The sequence below is a fragment of the Heterodontus francisci genome, chromosome 17 (genome assembly GCF_036365525.1).
Source record: "Heterodontus francisci isolate sHetFra1 chromosome 17, sHetFra1.hap1, whole genome shotgun sequence".
NCBI lineage: Eukaryota > Metazoa > Chordata > Chondrichthyes > Heterodontiformes > Heterodontidae > Heterodontus > Heterodontus francisci.
The window spans coordinates 64,077,221-64,104,945 of record NC_090387.1 but is presented as its reverse complement, the minus strand read 5'-3'; the positions used below and the strand labels follow the sequence as shown (position 1 = coordinate 64,104,945).

The window sequence follows — 27,725 nt, the reverse complement described above, 5'->3', positions numbered from 1 at the left end:
CTAATCCTGCTGATGGGTATTCGAGTGCATCTAGTTTCATAATATTTCTGATGGGTGAAAATGGGAAATATTGCCCTTTAGCTTGGGGGGATACTCAGAAGATAAAACAGGTCTTTTAAAAGCACTTTAGCTGCGGAAACAGGTCTTGTGGAGGCAGTGGATATGGGGTTCTATTTGTCAAATATCTTGGGTAAAATTCTGAACAAGGAACATACTGAAGTTAGAATAGCCATTGAATGTTATGTGGATAATCGTTCTTTGTGGGACATTGTACACTCTACAAAAGGTGTGAGTGAGAAAAAGCTACGTATTGATCTTGCAGGATTGAAACAAATGCTGGAGAGAAAGGAATTCTCCAAACTTAAAAGGGTAGATGCAAGTTATCAGCTACCCAATTATTTCACAAAAGGAAATGCTAGTACAAAGAAATTGTGAGACGCCTCTCTAGCACCCCTAACATAATACTTTGTACCCAATATGGAATTTATTTTGAAATGTTCTTTGAGCATGTTAATCCACGTTGTATTATAAAAGAAAGAAGGGAATCTGAATCTGTTAATTGTGTATCAATTGTTTGATTATAGTAGGTGAAGGGTGTTATTTTGGGTCTTACTTGTAAGCAGACTGGTGAAGGGTTTGAGTGAAGAGCTACATGTTTATAATCCTTTTACTCTGTACAATAAATGTGAAACTGAGTAAAGATCGGCTCCAGCATTATCCTTCCATAACAAGCTTTCCGGAGTTTAACACACATTCCCCAAAGCAGTTGGCCCCTGCCCCATATTATAGATGAAGATTTGAATTGCATGCTTAACCCACAAGCCAGGCTTCTGTAGAAGATACAAAGTATCAAGGAAAAGTGACCTTAGCAACCAAGGCACAATGAAAAAAAACCTTTGGCCTTGTGGATACTTGATGGTTCTTGCACCCACAGGGAGAGGATTTACATTTTATTCAAATCCATGAAACCTACTTTGTGAAGCTGTCTAGAGTCCATAGCAGAATAGGAATAAGTAACACTTGTTCAGAGTGGTTGGAATTTGGTACTGGTGTCCCACAGGTTGGTAATGGTGTCCCACAAGGTTACGTCTGGACCCACTTCTGTTTATTGAGTATATTAACAGTTTAAACCAGATTTAAGACAATTGGCAAAAGAACCAAGGGTGGCATGAAAAAACATTTTTTTACACAGCATATTGTTGTGATCTGGAATGCACTGTCTGAAAGGCTGGTGGAAGCATATTTAATAATAATAGGGAATTGGATAAATACTTGAAGGGAAAAAATTTGCAGAGCCATGGGGAACAACAGGGGACTGGGACTAATTGGTTAGCTTTACCAAAGAGCCAGCCAGTTGGCCGCCTTCTGTGCTGTATCATTCTATGATGCTATGAAATAGAGACTCTGAGAGAGTGATGATGAAAATTGTAGATGATACCAAACTAGGAGGTAGAGTCAATTCTTTAGAATATCAAGGCAAGCAGCTAAGGAATATTGATCAGATGAGGACTCAGCTTCAAAGTAACTGATGAATATTGGTAAGTGTGAAGTGATACTTTTTTTAAAACCAAAATGTAATTGTGCTCTGAATTGATGTAGGCTTAGTGCTGTGGAAGAGTAGAAGAATTTAACGGTACAGATTCTCAGGATGTTAAAGGCAGCTCCTTGGGTTGATAAAACCATTTTTTAAAAATCTGATGGAATTCTTGGTTATCACACAAGGGGGGCTGAATTTTACCAGCCCCCCCCCCCCCCCCCCCCCCCGCCGTCGGTGGTTGCAGCAGGGGTGCCCAGAAAATGCCTCCAGAGAGCACTGCCACGGACTTCAATGCCGGGAAGGCACTGCCCCATATTACCGCCAGCAGCGGTAAATATGGCGGCCCCCACGCCACTCAGCGGCAGGAGCAGGATTTAAATATGTTAATTAATTAATTGCCTCCCTGCTCCTGTTGGCCATCCCGCTGCCACATTCAAGCTGGTTGCTAGGACTCTCTCGCCTTTGGATCTCTAGTGCGGCACACTGGTAGGGAAGGGGGAGGAGGTAAGTTTTCAGGATGCAGGTAGTGGGAGTGCAGCGTAAAACCTTTTTGATTGGTCTAGGGGATGGTGATAAGGTTCAAAGTTTATAAACTTTGGGTGGGGGGAGGGTGGGGCAAAGGTGGGGACTGCAAGTTAAGTTTTTTTTGGTGGGGGGAGGGCAAGTCATAATTCGTTTCCTGATTGGGGGGGTGGGAGGGTGTATTGACATTTTAATTAAAGTTTTCATTTTTAATTTACACTTCCTGGACCTTTAAAAAATTTAAATGAATTGGAAGAGCTTGAAGCCCTTTATAAAAGGCGCAGTGGAGCCGTTGCCGGGGACGGAGCGCCTGCCTCCTCCATGTCATTGAGGGGGTGTGTGCGGTCCACCCTGGCCATGTAAAAGTGCCGGCGCACTAAATATTGTGGCGGCTCTGCGGAGTAAGTCTCGTGTGCGCCGCAGTTGGAAAAATTCAGCTTGCAACATAAAAACCAGAGGTACTGATGTGCCTATATAAAACTTTAATAACACCTCTATTCAAGTACTGTGAGTAGTATTGAGTTGCAATTTTTCCTCAAACTGGATTTTGGAAGAAGTGAAGATAAAAGAATTGCAAGTGTGGGAAATCTAATTTTTTTCAAAAAATGCTAGGAATATGCAACCAGCTCATCATCTAAAAAGTGAAAAGGTGCAGTTAATATTTCGAGTAGGGACCCCTTCAGAACTATTCTGACAAAGGGTTTGCACTTGAACGTCTTCTCTTAGATACGATGGATCAGCTCTGTATTTCCAGCATTTTTTGTTTTTGTTGGATAAGTGGGTTTTGTACCATTAGAACTTTTTAATTTTAGAGTAAAAATAGGACTTAATATATAAATGGAATTGCAAAACTCTGGCGATTCCTGTTCACGTTCTTCTTGATAGTACATTCTGAGGCTTTTAATAGGAGGAGGGTTATAGCTAAAATAAAAAGGAAAAACTGCTGGAAGTCTGAAATAAAAACAGAAGATGCTGTTAATATGCAGCATGTCTGTTAGAATTTATAAAAAGAAAAGATATGCACCCTTCATCAGAATTGAGTTAAACTGAAATGATTATACAGTGACAACGCTAAATTTGAGTTTGTTTCTAGGTCTTCCAATCCACCAGTGATTTAGTCAAATATTTGTTTTCAGTTCTTTAAAACCTGAATTTAGTGAGAAAGGATTGTAAATGAGAGTTGGAATAACTTCTGTTTTGAAAGTGCGTGGTCCATTTTAATTTTAAAATGAATCCAGCTTATTAGGATTTTCAAAGGGCATCTATTTCTCCTCCCCAACATTTCTGCTTTATGATGGTTTAAACTGAGTACAGATGCCTTCTTGACAGGAACTACCCTGTAAAATTTCAGGGCATTCATTAAACATCAACAGCATGGGTCAGTTCAGTCAGCGTGGCTCGGGGAGCCATTCAAGTTAGCTCTGATGATATTGGCTGTCATTGCTATCTAAAGATATCAACATTACTGATTAACTCTTTGTTATCTTGTGTTTTGAAAAGGTTGCCAAATATAACTGATATTGTTAGGCCATTACCCCTTTCAGTGCCAGCTGACTTAGAACTTGAGGGAGGATTTTGGTGGTAGCTGGATTTGTACTGCTCAGGAAGCAGAAGATTTTCAGTATTATCCCTTGTTACATTGTACTGCGTTAACCCATATTGTTGTTTAATTTACATTAAGTTTTTGGGTGGGGTAGAGGGTTAAGAAGAAAGTTTTTTAAAATCAATTGTAATCTGCTGCAGAAGGTGCTAAAACTCCTTTGGTCTACTTCAACCTCTGAAATGAAATCTCATGATCCTTTAGCCAATGCTTCATCATAGGAATGACATCCAACTGACATCAGAGGGGTTCACACTTGTCTCTGCTCAAAATTTCACAGTGAAACTGGTTTTCAGGTGCTATGTTAGCATTGCCCTCCGCAATGTATTTTCCCCAATAGTCACTTCAACAGACAAAAGATGACATGGCAATCAATCACTGTTCTGCACATAGTTTCTATGGCTGCTTCACTCAAACCTCTTGCACCTGAAAATCGCATACAGCTTTCTCCTGTCTGAACATTGATTTTTTGCACATTACACATGGTGCTTTGCATAGGATGTGCTATTTGTGTACTTCTGGGTTGCACATTCATGCTTTTTAGGTATCGAGTCCAAGAGTTCTTGGGTTTGACTTCACTGTGCATTTCATCAACAGTATTGTACTGACATAAGTTCCTTCACTGCAGCACAATATTCATCCCAATGGCAGAATTTCCTGTAGTTAGGATTTTATACTGCCTCAAGTACTGAGTATGTGAAAACTGAGGTTAAATCCCTTTGCGGTTAGATCTCTTGCAATCTTTGGCGATCCAGGAGGATAGGGCAACAGAGCCAGATATAGGTTCAATTCTGTTCTTGTGCCTTTGCTTGTTTTCCTAGGTACTAAAAACACTTATGCAAGGATACTTGAACTGATTCTGTATACTATGGAGTGAACAGTATTGGGTGAAATGGAATGACCTTCTCAAGCACCCTAACTTTGGAGTCCACAAATGTAACATTTAACTTTCCTGCTTCCACCACCACCACCACCACAACCTCCCTAATTACATTTGGCTTGTCCTGCAAGACCACATATTATGAAAAGTAACAAGAAAGCAAGTCCTATCCTCCCAGAGAAGTTTAGTTTATTTCCCTCATATTCTTTTCTCATAGATAAAACTATTTGATTTCTTTCAAATGACAATCTGAGAATTTCTAGTCTCATGGTAACCTGCTTTAGTGATGTGTGTATGCATAATCGCAAACTGCTGCTGTATTGTTCTGTTGGGCCTTATTACACTATGCGTGTTTATGTGTATGATATAATTATATTTTTTCCCCTGCTTGTCAGTTCTTATGCATTTCAGATGGGAAAGTTTGGTCTGTGAACATCTTAGCGGTTGTTGCTCACATTCCTCCATGCACTGTAAAAGCTCAATGTGTACAAGAATGTGGAAGTGTTCCATTCTTCAACACTGACATTGAGCACAAAGATTTATCTCAAAAGGGTAAATTTAATTGAATTGTGTTTTCTGCAGAGCAAGTTACTTCATTCTGTGACAGTCCAATAGGCATTGGGCCTGAAACAAATAAAATTTTATATTAGCAAGTGCAGGGAAAAGCACAATGTCTGACAAATGTGGGACCATTTGTGTGTTACTTTGGAGTAGTTTGACCAGCATATGTCCATATTTGTCAGTACACTGCCTGGAATGAAGTGAACTCCATTTCCCGTCCCCCTCTCCAGATATTGTTCGCTCAGTGGGGTAAGGTTCCAGATGCCTCCAGAGCGTTACCAAATTTGCCATTTTTCACCTTTTGTGCACAAGTCCCAGATGGTGAGCGTTGTAGGCAATTTGACTATAGGGTGTTACAGCTGATCCTGATCCTGTCTTCACACAATACACATTCCATTCCAGCCCAGACTACCTGACAGTGACTAGCACCAAGAACTCTGTTTTTCTTCTTTTCCTTCCCCCCACCTGTCCTTTTAACCTAGGAACATAGTCACTACTGTGTCTTCTTAATCTCCTCAGCTGAGATCAGTAAACTAAGCACAATCAACAGATTGCAGCTGGAACTTTCCTGGCCTCTGATTCTATGATGTAACTATCCACTGAGCCATTGGGGGAGCCTTAAGTAAACCTGTTGATTTAGGATCTAATCAATAAAGTTACAATACATTGTAGTAGTAAGGGGTTTGTGGGTATAACTTCCTATGTTAGTGTTTTTAGTCTGTCCTACCTGCCAATGGCATAAGAGTAGATAACCCTTTCTTTCTATTAAGTGATTTATGGCATGGAGGGGCCCAAAGAGCATGGAAATTAGGTTGTAATTAAAACCAAAATTTTGGAAAGAAGGTCTATAGAAGGAAGAAAGTTCAGAGAAATTATACTGAGTCTAACAACCCCGTGTCTTTGGAAACTACCATGAATGCTTATATGTTCAGCAGTGTGGATGAAAAGATTAACTCTATGACCAAGGAAATGCAACTAAATTTTGTTCAGGTGTAATTACAGTTCTTTCATGTTACTACAACTGTGAAAATCTAAAATATAATGATGCAACTGTAATATCTGAACAGACAGATTCTGAGCTGGCTACTGCTTCAGTTCACTCCGGATCCACTAGTCCAGGAGACGTTTCACATTCCTACACTAACAATTTATAGATGGATCAGCACATGCCCTTTTGAAGAGGCATATTTGCATGCTTGACATGATATACTCCGTTCTTAGAATGTGAGTATTGATGCTGCTTTTTGAGAAATGAATGTAGAGGGTTTGAGTTTTTTTTTTACAATTCTGTGATTTAAAGCAGATCAACATTGACAGGTATAGTAATCAGGGATCCTCAGTCAGCTTCTATATTGTTGATGAAGGAAATGTGGACCCGGAATGGAATGTACTGCTTCCTGAGCCCTCTCCCTCAGCAGTGAATTTGTTGACATGTAGTGCTATCAAGTGGAGTATAAGGGCATGAGGAGGTTTTATTAATGTCACACTGCAGCAGAGCTCTATTGCTGCGGCTAATAAGTACTAATTTGGTCAGGAGATATATTTAGCCAACTGTGAAGAGTGTTTGTATTGGACTGTGTAATCGGACACCTTTCATTGCCTTCTGACTAGACTCTTTGTACACTCTGTCAACATTAATATGTTCAGTTTAGTCTAACAGCAACAAGTACTGTACCGTATTTCAGATCTATTACAGGAGGCTGTCAGTTATTAGTTCACCCAGTAATTCACAACTTGTGTGGCCTTGTTGCCTTTTAAAAGTACATTGGAGTGGTTATCTGCCTCGCTGTTTTTAGTTGCAGCAAGTATGTGTCTATCAATTATACAGACACCTGCCTTTAATGAAGACCATGAGATAGTAGCTTTCGAACTGAGTGAGTCCTGGTGTAGCAAATGTTGCAGTTCATTCTCCTTGCTCTTGGATATATAGAATTAAATTTCTGTTTAGCTTAGTTGGTGACAGTCTCACCTCCAAGTCAGAAGACCATGGGTTCAAACTTGTGATGTTCAGGGCAGTATTGAGAGTGCTATCTTGTCAGAGGTGCCATCCTTTGGATGGGATGTTAAACCAAGGCCCTATATCCTTGTTTGAGTGATACTAAATTGTGCTATGAGATCTTTGAAGAACAGGGTGGTTTCTTGGTGGCGTGGACAACATCTTTCCAACGATCTCTAAAGACAAACTAACTGATAATTTGCCTGATCTATTTGTAGGATGTTGCCATGTATAAATTTGGTGGCATATTTGCTGATGTAACCATTGTAACTGCACTTCAAAGTAAATTGTTGTGAACCTCTGCAGATATGAGACATTACATATGTGTCGCTGTCTCAAACTCCAATTTTCTAAATTTCTCCGCCCAGTAAGATGGACTTGAATAAAATTTTATAATTGTAATTGACCTGGTAAAGAACTATAATTTTTATATAATGTCTGTACATGTTATTTTCTGAGCATATTAATAGCAAAAAGTCAGGTACAAGAAACCTGATATCTATTCCTTTACATCTTTACTTTCTGCTCCTCTTCCTTCCTCCCAGATATACTCATTATGCTATGAGCTCTGCTGGCTTGTAATTTCAGTTTTATACATCCCCAGTTTTCAAGATAAGCCTGCGCTATTGATGCAGTCAGGAGTTATTTATGATTGTTATTGTGGCGGGATTATTTTCTTCTGTAATATGTGTCTGAAGTGCTGGGAGTATTTTCAGCTTGACTGTTCATGGGCCAAGCATAGGCTGTGCAATTTATTTTTTTACCTGCTGTTGAATCTGGGTGTGTAGTGTTGATTTGGTTTTGAACTTGCAAACCTGACCTGAAATTGACAAGTTGTTTTAAAGCTTGAAGCTTCAGTTTTTAATTCAGGCTTCAGAGACCAATAAAATCATGACTGTCTGTGGCTCCCTCACTGATAATGGAATGAATTGGTTGGCAAATGTTGTACAGTACAACTATTTATGTTGGGTGGCCCTACTGTAACTGTGACGTGAATGGATATTTGGAGAACTGTCGCTGTTCAGATTTCTAAATGGTCACAGTTTGTTCTCGCACTCATGACTCAGTTTTGTAACAGCATATTTGACTGTGAAAACTTTAGAGGTATTGTCTGGCAAAATGTCTTGCAACACACTAACTTGTTTAAAAATAAGGTGTACACAGGTCATTGACTCAATTAAATATTCAGTATCAAGAAAGATTACAGAAGTTCATGATGTAGCCATGACCTACTGCAGTGATCAGTGATGAGAGTTTGAACCCTGTTTTCAATTGTACAAGAATCCAAGCCTAGCTGATATCTTTCTGATGTGGTGGCTACAACATATGAACATTTTGTTTGAGTGAAGTAAGGAGAAAGAGCTGATTAATGCACCTTGGATAGCCCAAGGTTTTTGATGCAGTACAACACCATATGTAGTTCAAGCACTCCTATTAAAAAGGTGCTTTAAGTCCCCGTCCTTGTGAATTAAAAAATTCTCAACTCATTGAGATGTGTTTTCTGTTTATGGGCAAAAGGCCATTACGTACTCACTTAATTACTCGAGTTCTCGCCTTGCTTGTAAAATAACTATTGTAAATGCTAACTTCTAAATGGCTGTCCTGCACTCCTGGGGCTGAATTTTCAAAATATGGTCGGGAGCTCGACGCCCAGATGATTTCTGGGTCCTAACCCCGCGCCTGACCTGCGTTACCAGTGCGACGCGATCTTCAAATGTTAATGCCCTAATTTGGCAGGAGGCAAGCTCGCCCGGTTAGCGATGCCGAGCATCTTCAGGAAACGGGAGCTGCCTGCAGAGTGCGAGCGGCAAAGGTAGGCGGCAGCCACGATGGGGCATGCTGCTATATTGCCAAAGAGAGCAGGCAGCTCCACGGAGGACCAGCGGAATAAAGAGGTGAGGCAGCGCTTTCAGAATGGGAAAAATAAAAGTCCTTTGCTTGGCCTGGTGCAAGATCTCCGTATGTCCAAAACATTTAGAAGTAACATTTTCCCCTTGCCCATTGTGAGCCCAACAACTGTGCACCAGACTGGTCCGGCTTGCCAGAATTGCCTTTGAAAATTGCACTGCGGGACTCCCCCTCCCCCTCCCCCCACAACCCCCCCCCCCCCCCCCCACAAACCCCCCCTCCAACCGCTTAACGAGCTCCTTCATGGGTTTAATGGGTTCTTAATTGGAAGCTTCCCCATTCCCCTCCCCTGCTTTCACATTGAACATTTTACATTGTCCCAGGGACGTTGGGTTCCAGAGACGACCTCTGGGTCCATGATTTTCAAATTGCGTCCGCACCAGGTCCTGACCCCGCAGCCCTTTGAAAACCTGACCCCTGAAATCTATAACTGTAAACTGACCACTTTGTACCGTGCCACTTTCATGAGCACCTTTTTGGTGAGGTGGCTTTGTTTCCACTGGAGGACGGGTTCACCAGGAGGGAGAAAAGGATGGCTGCAATGCCAAGAAACTGTAATGGTTGCCATTTTCCTTTCATTGCCTTATTTCTGGCCGAGCAGCTGTTGAAATGGATTTTATAGCCACTGTGGCATGCTTCTCTTTATATGCATGGAAAATTATTTTTTAATTGGGCGGCGCAGTGCTTAGCACCGCAGCCTCACAGCTCCAGGGACCCAGGTTCGATTCTGGGTACTGCCTGTGCAGAGTTTGCAAGTTCTCCCTGTGTCCGCGTGGGTTTTCGCCGGGTGCTCCGGTTTCCTCCCACATCCAAAAAAAAAACTTGCAGGTGATAGGTAAATTGGCCATTGTAAATTGCCCCTAGTGTAGGTAGGTGATAGGGAATATGGGATTACTGTCTTTTTTCTTTTGGGCCTCCTTATCTCGAGAGACAATGGATACGCGCCTGGAGGTGGTCAGTGGTTTGTGAAGCAGCGCCTGGAGTGGCTATAAAGGCCAATTCTGGAGTGACAGGCTCTTCCACAGGTGCTGCAGAGAAATTTGTTTGTTGGGGCTGTTGCACAGTTGGCTCTCCCCTTGCGCCTCTGTCTTTTTTCCTGCCAACTACTAAGTCTCTTCCGCTCGCCACAATTTAGCCCTGTCTTTATGGCTGCCCGCCAGCTCTGGCGAATGCTGGCAACTGACTCCCACGACTTGTGATCAATGTCACACGATTTCATGTCGCGTTTGCAGACGTCTTTATAACGGAGACATGGACGGCCGGTGGGTCTGATACCAGTGGCGAGCTCGCTGTACAATGTGTCTTTGGGGATCCTGCCATCTTCCATGCGGCTCACATGGCCAAGCCATCTCAAGCGCCGCTGACTCAGTATTACTGTAGGGTTAGTATAAATGGGTGGTTGTTGGTCGGCACAGACTCGGTGGGCCGAAGGGCCTGTTTCAGTGCTGTATCTCTAAATAAAATTCCATCTTCATTTCTAAATTAAGGATGTACAAAATCTCCTTTTTTTTTCTTTGCCCCCAAAATATTTCAGTTGTATTTGGACCTTAACTGTGACATTTAGTATGCTTTATTATCAGCTTGCATTTTCTCCAAGGTCTACCAAGTGTTCAGTTATTGCATCCAGGCACTTTGTTGCCAAGAAATCCAACCAAAATGGGCACAATGTCAGTGGAGCAAAGGCCTGCAATCCAAGCCGGATTTAGCTTCAACTTTGGCCCTCATTTAAATGTCGCAGGCTAGCTGTGGGTGCGTAACTGGGCACTTTGCTGCAGCTCACTGCTCATGAAGGCTGGGAAATTGGCTAACTCTTATGCTGAGCCAACTGGCCGGTCAGGGTGCTACTGGGGAAGAATTGATATCTGGAGTCCTCAAACATACTATCTGCGGGCAGAGGGTTTTGGGAGTCCAGGAGGAACACACTGCTTCTCCTGAGTCCCCCTAAAATTAAAAAAAAATGAAATTTCCTGGGACTTTGCTGAGCAGCCTCCATCAGTCTCTTTAAGGACTGCTGTTAGGTACAACTCGTATGGCAAAAGGCCTGTATCGTTAACCTGATGCTTTTTTCAAGCAAATACCTTGGATGACTAAAAGGCTGCCTGAGCCAGTACGCCATCCAATGCAATGCTGGCATATTTCAAGGACAGTAGATCATGTTGCAAAATTCAGATGTGTAGCACGGATTTTACATTGGAAAATGGGTGACCATGTTGAATTTTCTCCCCTGCATTTTTAAAATCTATTTAAAAATCCTGCTTTTGATTTTGCTTGATCTACTTTGATTAGCAAGGTTTGTTCTTGGAAACAAGAGTTGACTCTTGCTTGCTTTCATGAATAAAGTGCCCATGATGAGAGGCAGCAATACTTCTGTCTGAGAACATTGTTTTAATGGAAAATTGAGATGGAAACAAATTTAAACTCTACCTTCTCTCCATTCCATGTTTTGCAGGTTGGGACAAACATTCATATGGTTACCATGGAGACGATGGTCATTCCTTCTGCTCTTCAGGTACAGGACAGCCATACGGACCCACTTTCACCACTGGAGATGTCATTGGGTGCTGCGTTAACCTCATAAACAATACCTGCTTCTACACAAAGAATGGTCACAGCCTAGGTAAGCCATCGCCTGACATTTGCTAGCCTGCTGGAATGAAATGCGATTAAGGGACTCATTCACATGGGGTTTACTTTACAATTTGTAGCAAGCTGGAGGCTGATTATCAATCTTTTGTAAATGATGCTGCATTTTGTCTTTCATTCTCTTTGCAGTAACATGTTTTTTTAAGCACGTTGGAAAAATGCAGATTTCTATTTGTTGAATCCGTGACTACTTTCTAAAGTCACGGTGTAATTAATTGTACTGCAATAAGTGGGACATGTGCTGTGGTGCTAAATTACATAGACTTGGAAGGTGTCAGGTTCAATCTTTGTCTGTTCTGTGCTAAATTAACTAACCTCAGCCTAGATAGTGATAGGTGTAGTACAGTTGGCTCCAGTATTTCTGGGTTGGAGAGAGAAAATCTGCTGCAGTTCCTACTCTTGCTTGCCATCCATTGTCTCTTGCTATAAATTGCAAATGGACAGATAGAATCTGATGTATATGCTTGCACAGTCAGAAGTTCTGCCAGTATTCTTTGTAGGTTCACACATTAAAAGTGAACATTTGGGTGAGGTACTGGAGGATAGACATCATTGTCGGCAGGACTGGGGTGGAGTGGCGGAATGTTTTTGAAAGTATGTACTGGCGATACTGTCACTTTCCCAGCAGGTCATTTTGATAGGCTAAAGTTAGATTGCCTTCTGTATTTCCCTCAAGTATTTTGAAGTAACTGGAGCCTTCCCGTCCATATATCCAGGAATATATACCTGCTCTGCCACCAATGCCAGAAATGCATCTCCAGTGGATCACAGATTAGCAACGACAGTAGCTGTAAAAGTGTGACCTGGTCTGAACTCTGGCTTTTATTAAAGCAATGTAGTGAGACTAAAGTATTGTTACCTCTAGTCATGGGCACTTTATTCATAGCAGGCAGGAGTCAGCTCTCATTTACTACTGGAAACTCTGCCAATCAATAAATCATGCTCAACAAAATCAGGATTTTTAACAGATTTCAAAAATGCTGGAGGAAAAATTCAGGGATTGTCTTATAACTTTGTCCTCTGTCTCATTAAGCCTTATAAAGTTCATGTACTCATTTCTCAGCTAATCGCTGTAAATTTGAGTAGAAGTTAAGGAGTAGGACCACAATAAGAGCTTTGATTTAGGTAATCGAGGAATTTGATTTTTTTTTGAAACACAAATTTGTGTTTGCATTACTGCAACTCGCCAAGTGTATTAGAAATTACTCAAATCTTAAAATTCTTGGTCAGAGCTTCAAGATGACCAACAAAACATTTATTTGTTGTTGTTTAATTTCTCCTTGGCTCCCTGACTGCAGCATTTTATTGGGTGGGGAATTGGTGCCTTAAGCATCCTAAAGTTGAATGGGGATAAAGGATGGATTTTAAAGAAATAAAGTTCATTCTATATAATGAACAGATAAATTAATTCAAATTATATCTGTTTAGTTCGTGATTCAAAAATTGTATATTTTTTAAAAATCACTGCATGTATGCTAGGCAGGAGAAAGATTAGGTTCCATTCTCTCAATGACTTTGAAGTTTCTTTGAACCTGGCAGTGGAGACTCCAGTGCGGTGTCTGATCCTCTGAGCCTAGCTTGCTGTATGTGTATTAATGGGGCTGATTTACTCGAGGCAGAATTAGGTTCAGCTGTATTTGAGCCTCTCAGTTGAATCTGATTGGTATTTGAACTGCTGAGTATCTGAACCAGATGCTTGCATGCGGAGTATTACACAACATGTAAGGGCTTGATACAAGTACAGGTTCAGGCTGCTACCTTTCCAAAGCAAAGTACCACTCCAGGCCACAACAACAACAACCACCTAAATTTATGTAGACATTTAAGGCACTTATCGAGTGGTGTCAATAAAAAAAACGAAGCTACCCATAGGGACATATCAGGACAGATGACCAAAAGTTTGATCGAAGAGCTAGGTTTTAAGGACCATTTTATTCCAAAACTCGGGGCCAAGGCAACTGAAAGCACAGCTGCCTATGGTAAAGCGATTTAAAATTAGGGATGTGCAAGAGGCTAGAATTGGAAGAGTGCAGAGATCCTGAAGGCTGGTAGGGCTGGTGGAGGCTGGTCAAGGCCATGATGGGATTTGAAAACAAGGATGGTAGTTTTAAATTTGAGGCATTGTCAGACCAGGAGTTAGTGAAGGTCAGCAAGCAGGGGTGATGCGTGAGCAAGATTTGGAGCGATTTAAGATACAGGCAGCAGAGATTTGAATGAGCTTAAGTTTATGTTGGGGGAAGATAGGAGGCGGGCCAGGAGTGCATTATCATAGTCAAGTCTGGAGGCAACAAAGGCACGGATGAGGATTTCAGCAGCAGCTGAGTTGAGGCTGGGTCAGAGTTGAAGAATGTGACAAAGGTGGAAATAAGCAGTTTTGGTGATAGTGCAGATATGTGGTCAAAAATTATGAAAGGTTTTGATAGAGTCTATACAAAGAGAATGTTTCCACTTGTGTGGAAGAACATAACTGGAGGTTATCAATAGAAGGTAATCACCAAGAAACCCAGTAGGAAATTCAGAAGAAACTTGTTTACCCAAAGAGTGGCAAGAATGTGGAACACTCTACCACATGGAGTGGTTGAAGCGAATAGTATAATTGTATTCAAGGGGAGGCTAGATGAGCATATGAGGCAGAAGGGGATAGAGGGTTGCGCTGATGGATTTAGATGAGGAAAGACAGGAGGAGGCTCCAGTGCAGCATAAATGCCAGCATGGACTGGTTGGGTCGAAAGGCCTGTTTCTGTGCCGTATATCCCATGAAACCTCATCTCTGGGTCAACTACAAACACTGACATTACAAGCAGTCTTACTCAGCTTAAGACAGTTGCCAGGGATGGAAACAGTGGTCAGGGGAATGGAGTTTGTGGCAGGGGCAAAAGACAGTGGCTTTATCTTCCCAATGTTTAGTTGGAGGAAATGTCTGCTCATCCAATATTGAATGTCGGACAAGTACTGTGACAAAGAACGGACAGTGGAAGGGTCCAAAGAATTGCTGGTGAGATAGAGCTGAATGTCGTTGGCCTACATGTGGAACCTGATGTGTTTTTGGATGATATCGCCAAGGGGCTACTTGTTGATAAGAAGTAGCAGGGGGCCAAGGATTGATCCTTGGAGGACTCCAGAGGTAACAGTGTGAGAGTGGGAAGATAAACCATTGCTTGGGATTCTCCGGCTATGATTCAGTCGATAAGAATGGAACCAAGCAAGGGCAGCTCCACCCAGCTGGACAGTGGAGGAGAGGCATTGGAGGAGGATGGTATGGTCAACTGTGCCAAAGGCTGCAGATTGGTCGAGAAGGATGAGGGATAGTTTATCACAGTCGCAGTCACAAAGAATGTTATTGACTGTTGAACTTACATAAGACACTAGTTCGGCCTCAGCTGGAGTATTGCATCCAGTTCTCAAGTAATTAAGGCAAATGGAATTTTGGCCTTTATTGCTAGGGGGTTGGAGTTTAAAAATAGGGAAGTCTTGTTACAACTGTACAGGGTGTTGGTAAGACTGCACCTGGCGTACTGTGTACAGTTTTGCTCCCCATATTTACGCAAGGATATCTGGCATTGGAGGCAGTTCAAAAGAGATTCACAAGGCTGATTGCTGAGATGAAGGAGTTGACTTATCAAGAACGGCTAAACAGGTTAGATCTTTATTCATTAACGTTTAGAAGAATGAGGGGTGATCTTATTGAAATGTACAAGATTCTGAGGGGGCTTGACAGGGTAGATGTTGAGAAGATGTTTCCACTAGTGGGGGCATCTCGAACTAGGGGACATAGTTTCAGAGTAAGGGGACACTCATTTAAAACTGAGATGCGAAGGAATTTCTTCTCTGAGATTAGTGAATGTCTGGAATTCTCTACCCCAGAGAGTTGTGGAGGCTAGATCACTGAAAGTATTTAAAGAGGAGGTCGATAAATATTTGAAATATCGGGGAGTTGAGGGCTATGAGGAGCTGGCACGAAAGAGGAGTTAAGGTCTGGAGCAGATCAGCCATGATCTTATTGAATGGCAGGGCAGGCTTGAGGGGCTGAATGGCCTACTCCTGCTTCTATTTCTTATGTTCTAAGTTCTGGGCACTGCACTTTAGGAAAGATGTGAGGACATTGGAGAGAGTACAGAAAAGATTCATGAGAATGGTTCCAGGGATGAGGAACTTCAGTCATGAAGATAGATTGGAGAAGTTAGAACTGATTTTTCCTTGGAGAAGAGAAGACTAAGAAGTGAATTGATAGAGGTATTCAAAATCATGAGGGGTCTGGACAGGATAGAAACTGTTCGTATTCGTGAAAGGATCGCGAATGAGAGGGCACAGATTTAAAGTAATGGGTAAGGGAGGCAAAAGCGACGTGAGGAAAATCTTTTTCACGCAGCGAGTGGTTAAGGTCTGGAATGCGCTGCCTGAGAGTGTGGTGGAGGCAGATTCAATTAAAGCATTCAAAAGGGAATTAGACTGTTAGATGAGAAGGAAGAATTTCAGCGTTACGGAGAGAAGGCGGGGGAATGGCACTAAGTGAATTGCTCTTTCAGGAGCTGGTGCGCACATGAGTGGCCTCCTTCTGCACTGTAACAATTCTGTGACTTTGACAAGGGCCATATCAAGCTACCTAAAGACTAGTTTGGAGTTCTTTTTTAATAATAGTGTCGCTGTTTACCAAGAAGACTAGAGATGGCATGTTGCCTCTGCAGGAACCAGCAGCCTCTTTATCAATCTGAATTTCTCTTTACTTCAGATTAGAGCAGTAATATGCCATGAATTCTTTACCAGCTCTATCCATCTTCTAATGGAACAACTGTGAACCATAGTTGCATGATGAGTGTCCAGCAGTGGCTTCCTAGTTTATTGATGTGCCAACATAGGCGGATTTAGTTGAGGATCTTTAGACTTTGGTACTCAGGGGTACGTAACCACAGGAGTTAAGGTATAGTAAAATAAAATACTGCAGATGCTAGAAATCTGAAATAAAAGCAAAAAATGTTGGAAATACTCAGCAGGTCTGGCAGCATCTGTGGGGAGAGAAGCAGAGTTAATGTTTCAAGTCAGTGACCTTTCATCAGAATTGAGTTGATATAGATCAGCCACCATCTAATTGAATGGCAGAACAGGCTCAAGGGGTTGAATGGCCTACTCCTGTCCCTATGTTCTTAGTTTAGTAGGCTGCTCAAAGTCCCAAGATGATTTAGAAATTGTTTTTTCTTCAAAAAATACCTAACAGTTTCACAAAGTACAAGAAAATTAAAGTGTGGAATTTGGGACTTGCTGTCTTTTCCTCTTCTCCCTCTGATTCAACAGAACATCTGAGTTTTCTTTTACAGAATTGGGGCATTTTTTCTTGCAAATTGACTGGGATGGTAGTGAGGTTTTTTTTGCTGCAATATGTTCTATTATTATTGTACCCTATTCCAGTCACTGAACGTACTGTACTGAATCCAAGAACTACTGAACACTACACTGTATCTGTTTAGCTTTTGCACAGCTCCATCTGGTGGTTAGAATTGGAAATTAGAGCACACAGTTGGGTTTTAGTAAATGCTTGTACCTGTATTACAAAGCATTTAAAGATGAGGAATTCATTTGGGCGATCTTAATTCATTTACCCAGAAAGATGTATAATTTCAGTATCCAGTAAGAATCCAGGAATTTCACATCCACTATTCAATAAACTTCTGCTTGTGTAAAGAAGAATTTCCTGACAGTCTTAAATTTAACTTTTATTACTTTTGAATCTGTGTTCTCTTGTTCTATTCTCACTTTTTAGCAAATTAAAGGAGGATAAGATGTTGAGAGGCAGAGAGGTTTAGGGAGGGAATTGCAGAGCTTGGGGCAAAGGCAACTGGAGGCACAGCCTCCAGTGGTGGGGCGATGAAAATTGGGGTTGCACAAGAGGCCCGAATTGGAGGAGCACTGAGATATTGGAGGCATGTAGGGCTAGAGGAGGTTAAAAAGATAGGGAGGAGTGAGACCATAGATGAATTTGAACACATGGATGAGATTTTTAAAATTGTGTTGCTGAGCCAGTGTGGCCAGGGAGGAGAATGGAATCTCTGTCTAGGGAACAGAATTTGTTGCAAAGACCAAAGACAACAGCTACTATCGTAATGTTTAATTGGAGGAAATCCCTGCTTATTCAGTATTAGATGTTGAACAAGCAGCATGACAAATGGCAGTGGAGGGGTCGAGAGAGGTGGTGATGAGATAGAGTTGGGTGTCGTCAGCATACATGTGAAACCTGGCATGTTTTTGGATGATGTTGCCAAGGGCCGGCATGTAGATGAGAAGTAGGAGGGGGCCAAGGATATATCCCTGATGGACACCAGAGGTAACGGTATGGGAGCAGGAAGAGAAGCTACTGCAAGTGATTCTCTAGCAATGATTAGATACATTGCTTTCTACATTGCTTTCATTGATCTCACCAAAGCCTTTGACCTCGTCAGCAGACGTGGTCTCTTCAGACTACTAGAAAAGATCGGAAGTCCACCAAAGCTACTAAGTATCATCACCTCATTCCATGACAATATGAAAGGCACAATTCAACATGGTGGCTCCTCATCAGAGCCCTTTCCTATCCTGAGTGGTGTGAAACAGGGCTGTGTTCTCGCACCCACACTTTTTGGGATTTTCTTCTCCCTGCTGCTTTCACATGCGTTCAAATCCTCTGAAGAAGGAATTTTCCTGCACACAAGATCAGGGGGCAGGTTGTTCAACCTTGCCCGTCTAAGAGCGAAGTCCAAAGTACGGAAAGTCCTCATCAGAGAACTCCTCTTTGCTGACGATGCTGCTTTAACATCTCACACTGAAGAATGCCTGCAGAGTCTCATCGACAGGTTTGCGTCTGCCTGCAATGAATTTGGCCTAACCATCAGCCTCAAGAAAACGAACATCATGGGGCAGGATGTCAGAAATGCTCCATCCATCAATATTGGCGACCACGCTCTGGAAGTGGTTCAAGAGTTCACCTACCTAGGCTCAACTATCACCAGTAACCTGTCTCTAGATGCAGAAATCAACAAGCGCATGGGTAAGGCTTCCACTGCTATGTTCAGACTGGCCAAGAGAGTGTGGGAAAATGGCGCACTGACACGGAACACAAAAGTCCGAGTGTATCAGGCCTGTGTCCTCAGTACCTTGCTCTACGGCAGCGAGGCCTGGACAACGTATGCCAGCCAAGAGCGACGTCTCAATTCATTCCATCTTCGCTGCCTTCGGAGAATACTTGGCATCAGGTGGCAGGACTATATCTCCAACACAGAAGTCCTTGAAGCGGCCAACACCCCCAGCTTATACACACTACTGAGTCAGCGGCGCTTGAGATGGCTTGGCCATGTGAGCCGCATGGAAGATGGCAGGATCCCCAAAGACACATTGTACAGCGAGCTCGCCACTGGTATCAGACCCACCGGCCGTCCATGTCTCCGTTATAAAGACGTCTGCAAACGCGACATGAAATCGTGTGACATTGATCACAAGTCGTGGGAGTCAGTTGCCAGCATTCGCCAGAGCTGGCGGGCAGCCATAAAGACAGGGCTAAATTGTGGCGAGTCGAAGAGACTTAGTAGTTGGCAGGAAAAAAGACAGAGGCGCAAGGGGAGAGCCAACTGTGCAACAGCCCCAACAAACAAATTTCTCTGCAGCACCTGTGGAAGAGCCTGTCACTCCAGAATTGGCCTTTATAGCCACTCCAGGCGCTGCTTCACAAACCACTGACCACCTCCAGGCGCGTATCCATTGTCTCTCGAGATAAGGAGGCCCAAAAGAAAAAGAAGAAAGATTAGATAGACAAGGCTGGAACCAAGCGAGTGCAGTCCCACTCAGCTGTATAACAGTGAAGAAGTGTTGTAGGAGGATGGTGTGGTCAAAAGTGTCAATGACTGCAGGCAAGTCGAGAAGGATGAGAAGGGATAGTTTAGTGGGAATAGCGTTGACAGGGCAGGAGGTGATTCTTATGAACTAATTGAGCTCGGAGTGGGCATGAGGGGACATGGGTGAGAAACTCAAAAGATCTGAATTAAGGCCTAATACTTCCTTGTAACACATTCCATATGTGAATTTCCATTAGCATGATAAAACATTCCTAAAAATCAAGCATAGTCATTTTAGGGCCTTAACCTAGAGTAGCTATTTCATTGTCTGCTGTAAACCACTTATCCTGCACAGCTCTGTTATGGTCGACCTCCTGTATTTCCTTTTGATAGGTCAATTTAGAGGGTCAGTATCCAGAGAGGTATTTGGGGAGACATAGTCTTGCCTGTCTTGGACATGTAAGCTGGACTGTAGACATCTTCTGTTTTACTTAAGGTTTGGCAACCACTTCAGCAATGAATAGCTGATCACTGGAGAGTTAATGGGTGCATTTGAACTTCAGTTATGTGAAAAGACTAGAGAAACTGGGATTGTTTTCCTTCAAGCAGAGCGGGTTAAGGGGAGATTTAATGATGGTCTTCAAAATCATGAAGTGTTCTGATGGAGTAGAGAAGATACTGTTTCCAGTGGCAGAAGGGGCACAGATTTTAAGGTTTTTGGCAAATTAACCAGAGATAAAAGAGAGGGTTGGTAATATGGTTGACATGATGTGCGTGGTGTTATGACCAGGTGAGAAAGAGGTCTAGGGCTTTAGCATTCACCTGGTCTTACTGTAACAGGATTTTATTTTTAAACAGTGTTTTTAGCTCCCCCTTGGTGAATCCTTGTTCACCCCTTTCCAATTATAAGGCAAAGAAACCAGCAGAAACAGGCTTTCTTAGGTTTAAAGAAGAAAAGTTGAAATTTATTAAACTTGAACTTAACCTCTAATTCGGTTGACGCCTACGGATACATGATGTGCCCACGCTAGCATGCATACATGATACACACATGCAAGAGACAGAAAAGAGCAGAAGAAAAATAAAGTGGAAAGGTTTGAGGTAATATCTGAAAAGTTTTGTTACGCTTCTTCGAGCTCATTGTAGAGTCCTTGATTGTAGGTAGATCTTGCTTTTCATTGATGCCCAGTATTCTTCTCAAACCTTGTTCACTGTAGGAGACTTTTCTCTCTTGGGGTTCATATGTCTTCAGTGGGTTTTTGATTTCCGTGAGAAAGAGATGGGAGCAGACAGGAGAAGCTGTGGTGAGCCAGCCAGGAGAAGTCTCTTCAATCCAGGAACATTCAGCTTTCTGCAGACTCTCAGTTCAAACTGTACAATTCAGGAAAAAAACCCAGACTGCCAAGCAGTTTAGTCATGTAACTAACTGGTTTGACCACATCTGTTTGTGGATTGTATTGGAGCAGGGGATAGCTTCTTTATTCCAAGCACTGTCTGTTAATATGCAGAAGTGTCTTTCCAGCCAAGGGCCTGGCAACCCCTTGTCACAGGCCTTCTCTTCTTCCCAAGAACAATTTGAAATTTAATGTCCATGTGGCAAAATTAATGTGCCTCATTTTTGGCAGGTGGGGGCCTGCATGACAGTGAACTTCCAAAAGACATTTGATAAAATGCCACATAATAGACTTGTCAGCAAAGTTGAAGCCCATGGAAATGAAGTTGGCTGAGTGGCAGGAAACAGAGATTTGTGGTGAACAGTTTTTCAGACTGGAGCAAGGTGTATAATGGGGTTCCCCAGGGGTTGGTACCAGGACCACTGCTTTCCTTGATAAATATTAATGACCTAGGTATGGGTGTACAGGGCACACTTTCAAAATTTGCAGGTGACCTACAACTTGGAACTATTGTAAACTGTGAGGAGGATAGTGATAGACTTCAAGAGGACATAGACAGGCTAGCGGAAGGGCATGTGGCAGATGAAATTTAATGCTGAGATGTGTGAAGAAATGCATTTTCGTAGGAAGAATGAGTAGAGGCAATATAATCTAAAGAGTACAATTCTAACAGGGATGCAGAAACAAAGAACTGGGGCTATATGTACACAAATTGTTGAAGGTGGCAGGACAGGTTGAGAAAGTGGTTAGAAAGGCATATGGAATATTTATTTATTTATTTAGAGATACAGCACTGAAACAGGCCCTTCAGCCCACTGAGTCTGTGCCGACCAACAACCACCCATTTATACTAATCCTACATTAATCCCATATTCCCTACCATTCTCCTACCACCTACCTACACTAGGGGCAATTTACAATGGCCAATTTACCGATCAACCTGCAAGTCTTTGGCTGTGGGAGGAAACCGGAGCACCCGGCGGAAACTCACACGGTCACAGGGAGAACTTGCAAACTTCACACAGGCAGTACCCAGAACTGAACCCGGGTCACTGGAGCTGTGAGGCTGCGGTGCTAACCGCTGTGCCACTGTGCCACCCATCTTGGGCTTTATAAATAGAGGCATCGAGTACAAAAGCAAGGAAATTATGATGAAAATTTATAAAGCACTGGTTCAGTCTCAGTTGGAGTGTTGTGTCCAATTGTGGGCACCGCACTTTAGGAACGTTGTGAAGGCATTAGAGAGGGTGCAGAAAAGGTTTACAAGAATGGTTCCAGGGATGAGAGACTTCATTTACAAGGATGGATTGGAAAAGCTGGGGTTGTTCTCTTTAGTGGAGCAGTTTGAGAGGAGATTGGAAAGAAGTGTCCAAAAACATGAGGTGTCCAGACAGAGAAGATAAGGAGAATTTGTTCCCGTTGGCAAAAGGGGCAAAACCAGAGGACCCCAATTTAAGGTGATTGGCAAACAAAGCACAGTGATGTAAGGAAAAACTTCTTTTACACGGCGAGTGGTTAGAATTTGAAATGTATTGCCTGAGAGTGTGATGGAGGCAGATTCAATCATGGCTTTCAAAAGGGAATTGGATAAGCACCTGAAGAGAAAACAATTGTTGGACTACAGGGTAAGGGCGGGGGAGTTGGGACTAATTGACTTGCTCATGCAGAGAGTCGACATGGACATGATGGGCTGTGTGGCCTCCTTCTATGCTGTAACCATTATATGATGCTAGCCAAGATGAGGAAACAAAGTTTATCCAGCAAGTTGTTATGAACTGGAATGCACTACCTGAAAGGTTGGTGGAAGCCGATTCAGTAATAACTTTGTAAAGGGAATTGGATAAATACTTGGAGAAAGATTTTGTGGGCTCTGGGGAAAGGACATGGGAATGAGACTAATTGGATAGCTCTTTTAAAGAGCCAGCGCAGGCCTGATGAGCCGATTGGCTGCCTCCTGTGCTATATAATTCTATATAAAATATAAAGCTATTGAGAGACTCTGGTGAGGGGTCTATTGCTTTCTAATTGAACCCTTTTTTGCACAATTATTTCTATAGTAAAATTGTTTTCATTGTGTGGTAGTGGTATGGCACAGAGTATTAGAGCACCAGGGGTGATGCAACAGAAATGGGATGTAACCATCCACCCACAGTCTTCCACTTCTGTAGAGTGAAGGGGAAAGCATTCCTCCTGCAGGGATGGAGCTTGTGTCCTCCCCACCCACCAGACAGTATTCATTTGATGGTCAAGCCAAAATGATAGCATGGGAGTAGGTGCCAGCCTACCAAGTGAATATTTATAGACCAGAAAGTATGCATAATGTTTCAGTATTCTGTCCACTGCATCTGGATTAACTTGCATACAATTAAAGTGGATGATGAGTTTTCTTCTAGCCAATCAATTTGTGTGTAGTTTTGCTTTAGTCTGACACAAGCAAATAAAGATTACAAAGTTTCTCCAAGCTAGGTTACTGAGAAATTGTTGCACATCACACAGATATTAATGTTTTCTTGATAGGGAGTGCATACCCTTCAAAAGTAGAGACATATCTTACTTAAATCTGGAGTCCAGGCACTGATTGGCATTTGAGTTCTGATGAAAGGTCACAGACCTGAAATATTAACTCTGCTTCTCTCTCCATAGATGCTGCCAGACCTGCTGAGTATTTCCAGCCCTTTGTTTTTAATTTCAGATTTCCAGCATCTGCTGTATTTTATTTTACTGATTGGCCAGGACGGATTTAGTTGTATATTGGACCTGTGTAAAGATCAAGAGTGCCACCTTGTGACAGTGTTCTCTGATGCAATTGTAATGAATTCTGCAATGCAGAATCTACTGTGTAGATTCCATGCTATCACAGCTATTGAAGTTATTTTAAAAAAAATTGTGTTTCTTTTACAGGAATAGCATTCACAGACCTTCCTGTAAGTATATATAACTTTTCTTCCTGTCCTGAAACTTATTTTTAAAAATGTCCTTCAAGTAAAATCTTCACCAAAAGCAATTCACTGTAATAACTAGAGAAAAAGATTACAGAAGAAACTGGCTGACTTTTTGATTTAAAAAAAAAAGTTTTAAAAATCCACATTTAATATACTGGTCAGGATAGTGCATTTGTAATAATAGCAAAACTGTCAGCGTTTATCATCATTTTTCAGTGAAACTGACAGCAACTTCTGACATCCACACATGCGCAGTTAAATGCGAAAATCCAGAAGCTGCTGTTAGTGATTCCCTGTGCCTCCACAGGGTGCACTGTTGAAGTTCTCACAGATGAAAATCTTAGAAATCACTTGATTCGACATGAAATTCCACTTTTACAATATTAGTCTTGCTGTAAAAACCCTTGAGGACGTTGTGCCTTGTTGAGATGTAACTGGATTATTCACAGGTGATGGTTAATCAGAGCTTTTTGCTTCCTGGTTTGCTGTCGTTGCACATTCTTCAATGTGATTGGCTGTTTAGCCTGCTTGATGACATCACAGTTGCTGGACGTTGCTGACACCAGAATGAAATTAACATCAGGAAAGGTGAAATCCAGCCACAGAAATCACTGGATCTTTGTGGGCAGCTTTCTTCAAGGTCAGTGACGAATATCGTCACTTTGCTGCTGACTGCAAAATCTGGACCAGCGTTGATTTACGTTTTTGCTGCTTGGGCCATGAGAATTACACATTTCCACTGGTTGGAAATATTAACTGTACTCTGTGAAATTTTAATTCTTAATAAGGTTTTTATTTCAAAAATAAGTTTTGTTCTAACATCTACTCCACAATAACATCCCAAAAGTGTGAACCTTTAATTTGGGTAATTATTATTGTCATAATCGTGCATATTAAATAAAAATAATGCCTATCATTATTTTCCCTTGTTGGAATAGTGGAGATGTTGCTTTTAGACACACCTAGTTATGTGAACTGTCACTACACATTCCCAGTATTTAAAGTGTAATCTATTATGTGAGCACATGACATAACTTTTCAGCAAATTGCACCATATAGTGATTGAGCTGGAGCCTTAGTTGACATTCCTTTCGCTCCCCTTCCTTACTCTGAGCAGATACTGAGACTAACGGTAGTTGGAATTCCATCACTAGATTCAGCAGAGCCTAACAATCAAATGTCGGAGCTTCCTACTCTGTATAGTTTAAAGTCACAAGAGGCATTACATTTACATCAAGTTATCAGGAGAACTGACATAAGATTTGAGCTGTTGCAGGGAATCTGTGTTTGCAACGTGCAATTGAAATTCCTCAATGCAAGAGACTTAGCACAATGTTTGAGAGTTGTTGTTTCCTGAATCAAAGCCTGGTGCTTTACCAATGGTTATTAGTGGGGTGGCATTGGCTGGTTTGATATTTTGTAACCAAGACCTTATTTTAATTAACTGTAGCCTAGATGCTGTTGGAGATGTGTTATGTCTTTATGTTCATGTAGTTTGTATACACTGAAGATACATGATCACCTGCCCCAAATCACATTTAACCAAATACAGAGCCTGCAGCCATCCCAAACTGTTAGTTTGTAAGTATCACCAGTTTCATGTATGTGTCTGCAATCTTGCTTTATGTGGTGCGGTGTCAAATATTGCTCGATAACACTCCTGTGAAGTGCCTTGGAACATTTTCTTACGTTAAAGGTGCTATATAAATACAAGTTGTTATAATATGGCTGGCCATTAGTCACTTTGCAACCATGTTTCTCAGATGCCTTTTATATATGAACAATTAAGATAATCACAGAAATTATTATTTTAATTATATGCTTAGTAACCTAATAAAAAGCCTATTTTGGCAAAAACAGTTAAGCCACTCTTGTTGATATATCCAAATCTGGTACTGCCAGCATTGGATACCCTAGATCAGAATGGTCCATTCACAGGAAGGAGAGAGGAATAAGGAGAACCTCTGCATACCAATCTTGGCCCTCAGTAGTTCATTTTGTTTCAAGCAATCAGTGTGTTTTTTTCTGTGGGTTGGCTGCAAGAAGAAATGATTGTAGGAACACAAAGAAAAGCTAAGAAGAATGGATACAATGTAAATCCATGTACTGACCAGAATCCCGACAATGTTCTAATGTTATGCTTAAATGAAAATCTTGCCAAGATTTAAGGGAAAAAACTCTTTTGACGTAATTAAAACTACTTACTTAAAATTCTGAGTGTGTGCAAGAATGTTTGTAAATGGTGACTGCCTAGTGTCTGCAATGCTATAGTAGTGGGATCCTGACTTGAGCAGACCAGATGCCATTATTTGTTTGGAAGCATTTTCAAGGAAAGAGAGAGAAGGGGTGAAATTCCTCTTTAGCAGAGGTGAGCAACGGCAAATAGCAGAAGTTAATGGACAGGAAAATTTGGTGGGGTGTATAACGGGTGGCCAGTTCGCTACTGCATGTTTTGCACTTTCACCAAAGTTGAATTTCATCCCCAAAGATTCCGTTAATAAACTTCTTTGACTCCATATTGCATATAAGAGGAATTGACTGCAATGTTGAATTGAGAAGTGTCACTATTTTTGTCTTTTAGCCTAACCTATATCCGACTGTGGGGCTTCAAACGCCGGGCGAGATAGTAGATGCCAATTTTGGACAGCAACCATTTGTGTTTGACATAGAAGATTACATGCGCGAGTGGAGGGCAAAGATTCATGGCACAATTGAGCGATTCCCCATAGGAGACAGATTAGGGGAGTGGCAGACAATGATGCAAAAGTAAGAAATGCTGCTCCTAGCTTATCGTACATAGAGGGTTAGCTGATTGCTTTGGTACCACATTTAAACTAGCTCATTTTGTGAGAATTTGTTTTATAGCATGGTGTCGTCCTACCTGGTGCATCATGGGTACTGTGCAACAGCAACTGCCTTTGCCAGAGCAACAGGGCAGACCATTCAAGAGGAGCAGAGTTCAATCAAAAACAGACAGCGTAAGTCTGGCAGTGATGTGTATGCGTGTAACATTTTAACTTACAGTTTTAAGTCCCCTGCTGTCAGAATTGCTAACCTAATTTCCCAATATGGAGCTGAGCCTTACAAATGAAAAGTTCCAAGGACTGAATTAACTGATAATCAGCCAAGGTTGCAGTAGGGGTACTATAATTCGCCTCTGCACCTCTAGTCTAGAGGTACGAAAATCAGCAAGGGTATCCAATAATGATCCATGAGCAGTGACCCAGCTTTACAGTGAAAATGGTTGCTATAGTGTCCTCTACAGTAAAAAGTCTGCTGACACGTGGGTAGATTTTTAACTTGCCAGCCAAAAGTAAAACTAGTATTGCAGATCGGCTGACAGTTCTTTAAAAAAAGAAAATGGGAATGAAAAATCTGGCAGTTTCCATAACTAGCATCTGAACTGCAACACCAGTTTTACTCCTGGGCAGCAAGTTGAAAATCTAGTCATTACATGATGAATGACCAGTTGAGCAAGGCACTGAAGGCTGTTGTGGTCTGTCACATAGCACCAAAGTATGAATATGTTCAGGATGAAAGAGGAGAAAATTGGATGGTAAAATATAAATTTATTCATTTGAATCAATACGACCTTTTTATCTCCTTGTCACACTGCAAACTTCATATGAATAGTTTTCACCCCCTGTCAGGAGAACTGAAAAGTAAAAGTCAGAACATACTGATTTTACCAACCCCTTTAAGACCATTTCCAATACTTGATGGTTTTAATACTTTCCCTTAATCTCCATAGTTCTGTGAGTACAGTAGTAAAGGGGAAGAATATGTAATACAGTGCAGGCATGTAAGAATGGAATCGGATGGAAGTGAAGTCCTGTACTGGAAGCAACTAAATGGGCAAGTGTCTTGTGAATATTGTATGGTTTTACTAACCAAAGCATTACTTGAAATGTTGATATCAAAATAAAGCTACAGCAGGGAGCATTAA

At 41.8% G+C, this 27,725-nt stretch overlaps 1 protein-coding gene across 3 annotated transcripts in view; it reads left to right on the top strand.

Annotated features, from left to right (window-relative positions):
* ranbp10 (RAN binding protein 10) overlaps positions 1-27,725 on the top strand; it is a 168,569-nt gene that overhangs the window by 108,440 nt on the left and 32,404 nt on the right. For 2 of the 3 annotated variants that reach the window (XM_068049532.1, XM_068049534.1), the window contains 4 exons: positions 11,454-11,621; positions 23,739-23,761; positions 26,361-26,545; positions 26,618-26,757. In XM_068049532.1, the coding sequence (XP_067905633.1) occupies positions 11,454-11,621; positions 23,739-23,761; positions 26,361-26,545; positions 26,618-26,757 (516 nt within the window). The remainder of the gene's footprint in view (positions 1-11,453; positions 11,622-23,738; positions 23,762-26,360; positions 26,546-26,617; positions 26,758-27,725) is intronic. The other variant, XM_068049533.1, reaches the window with a different exon arrangement.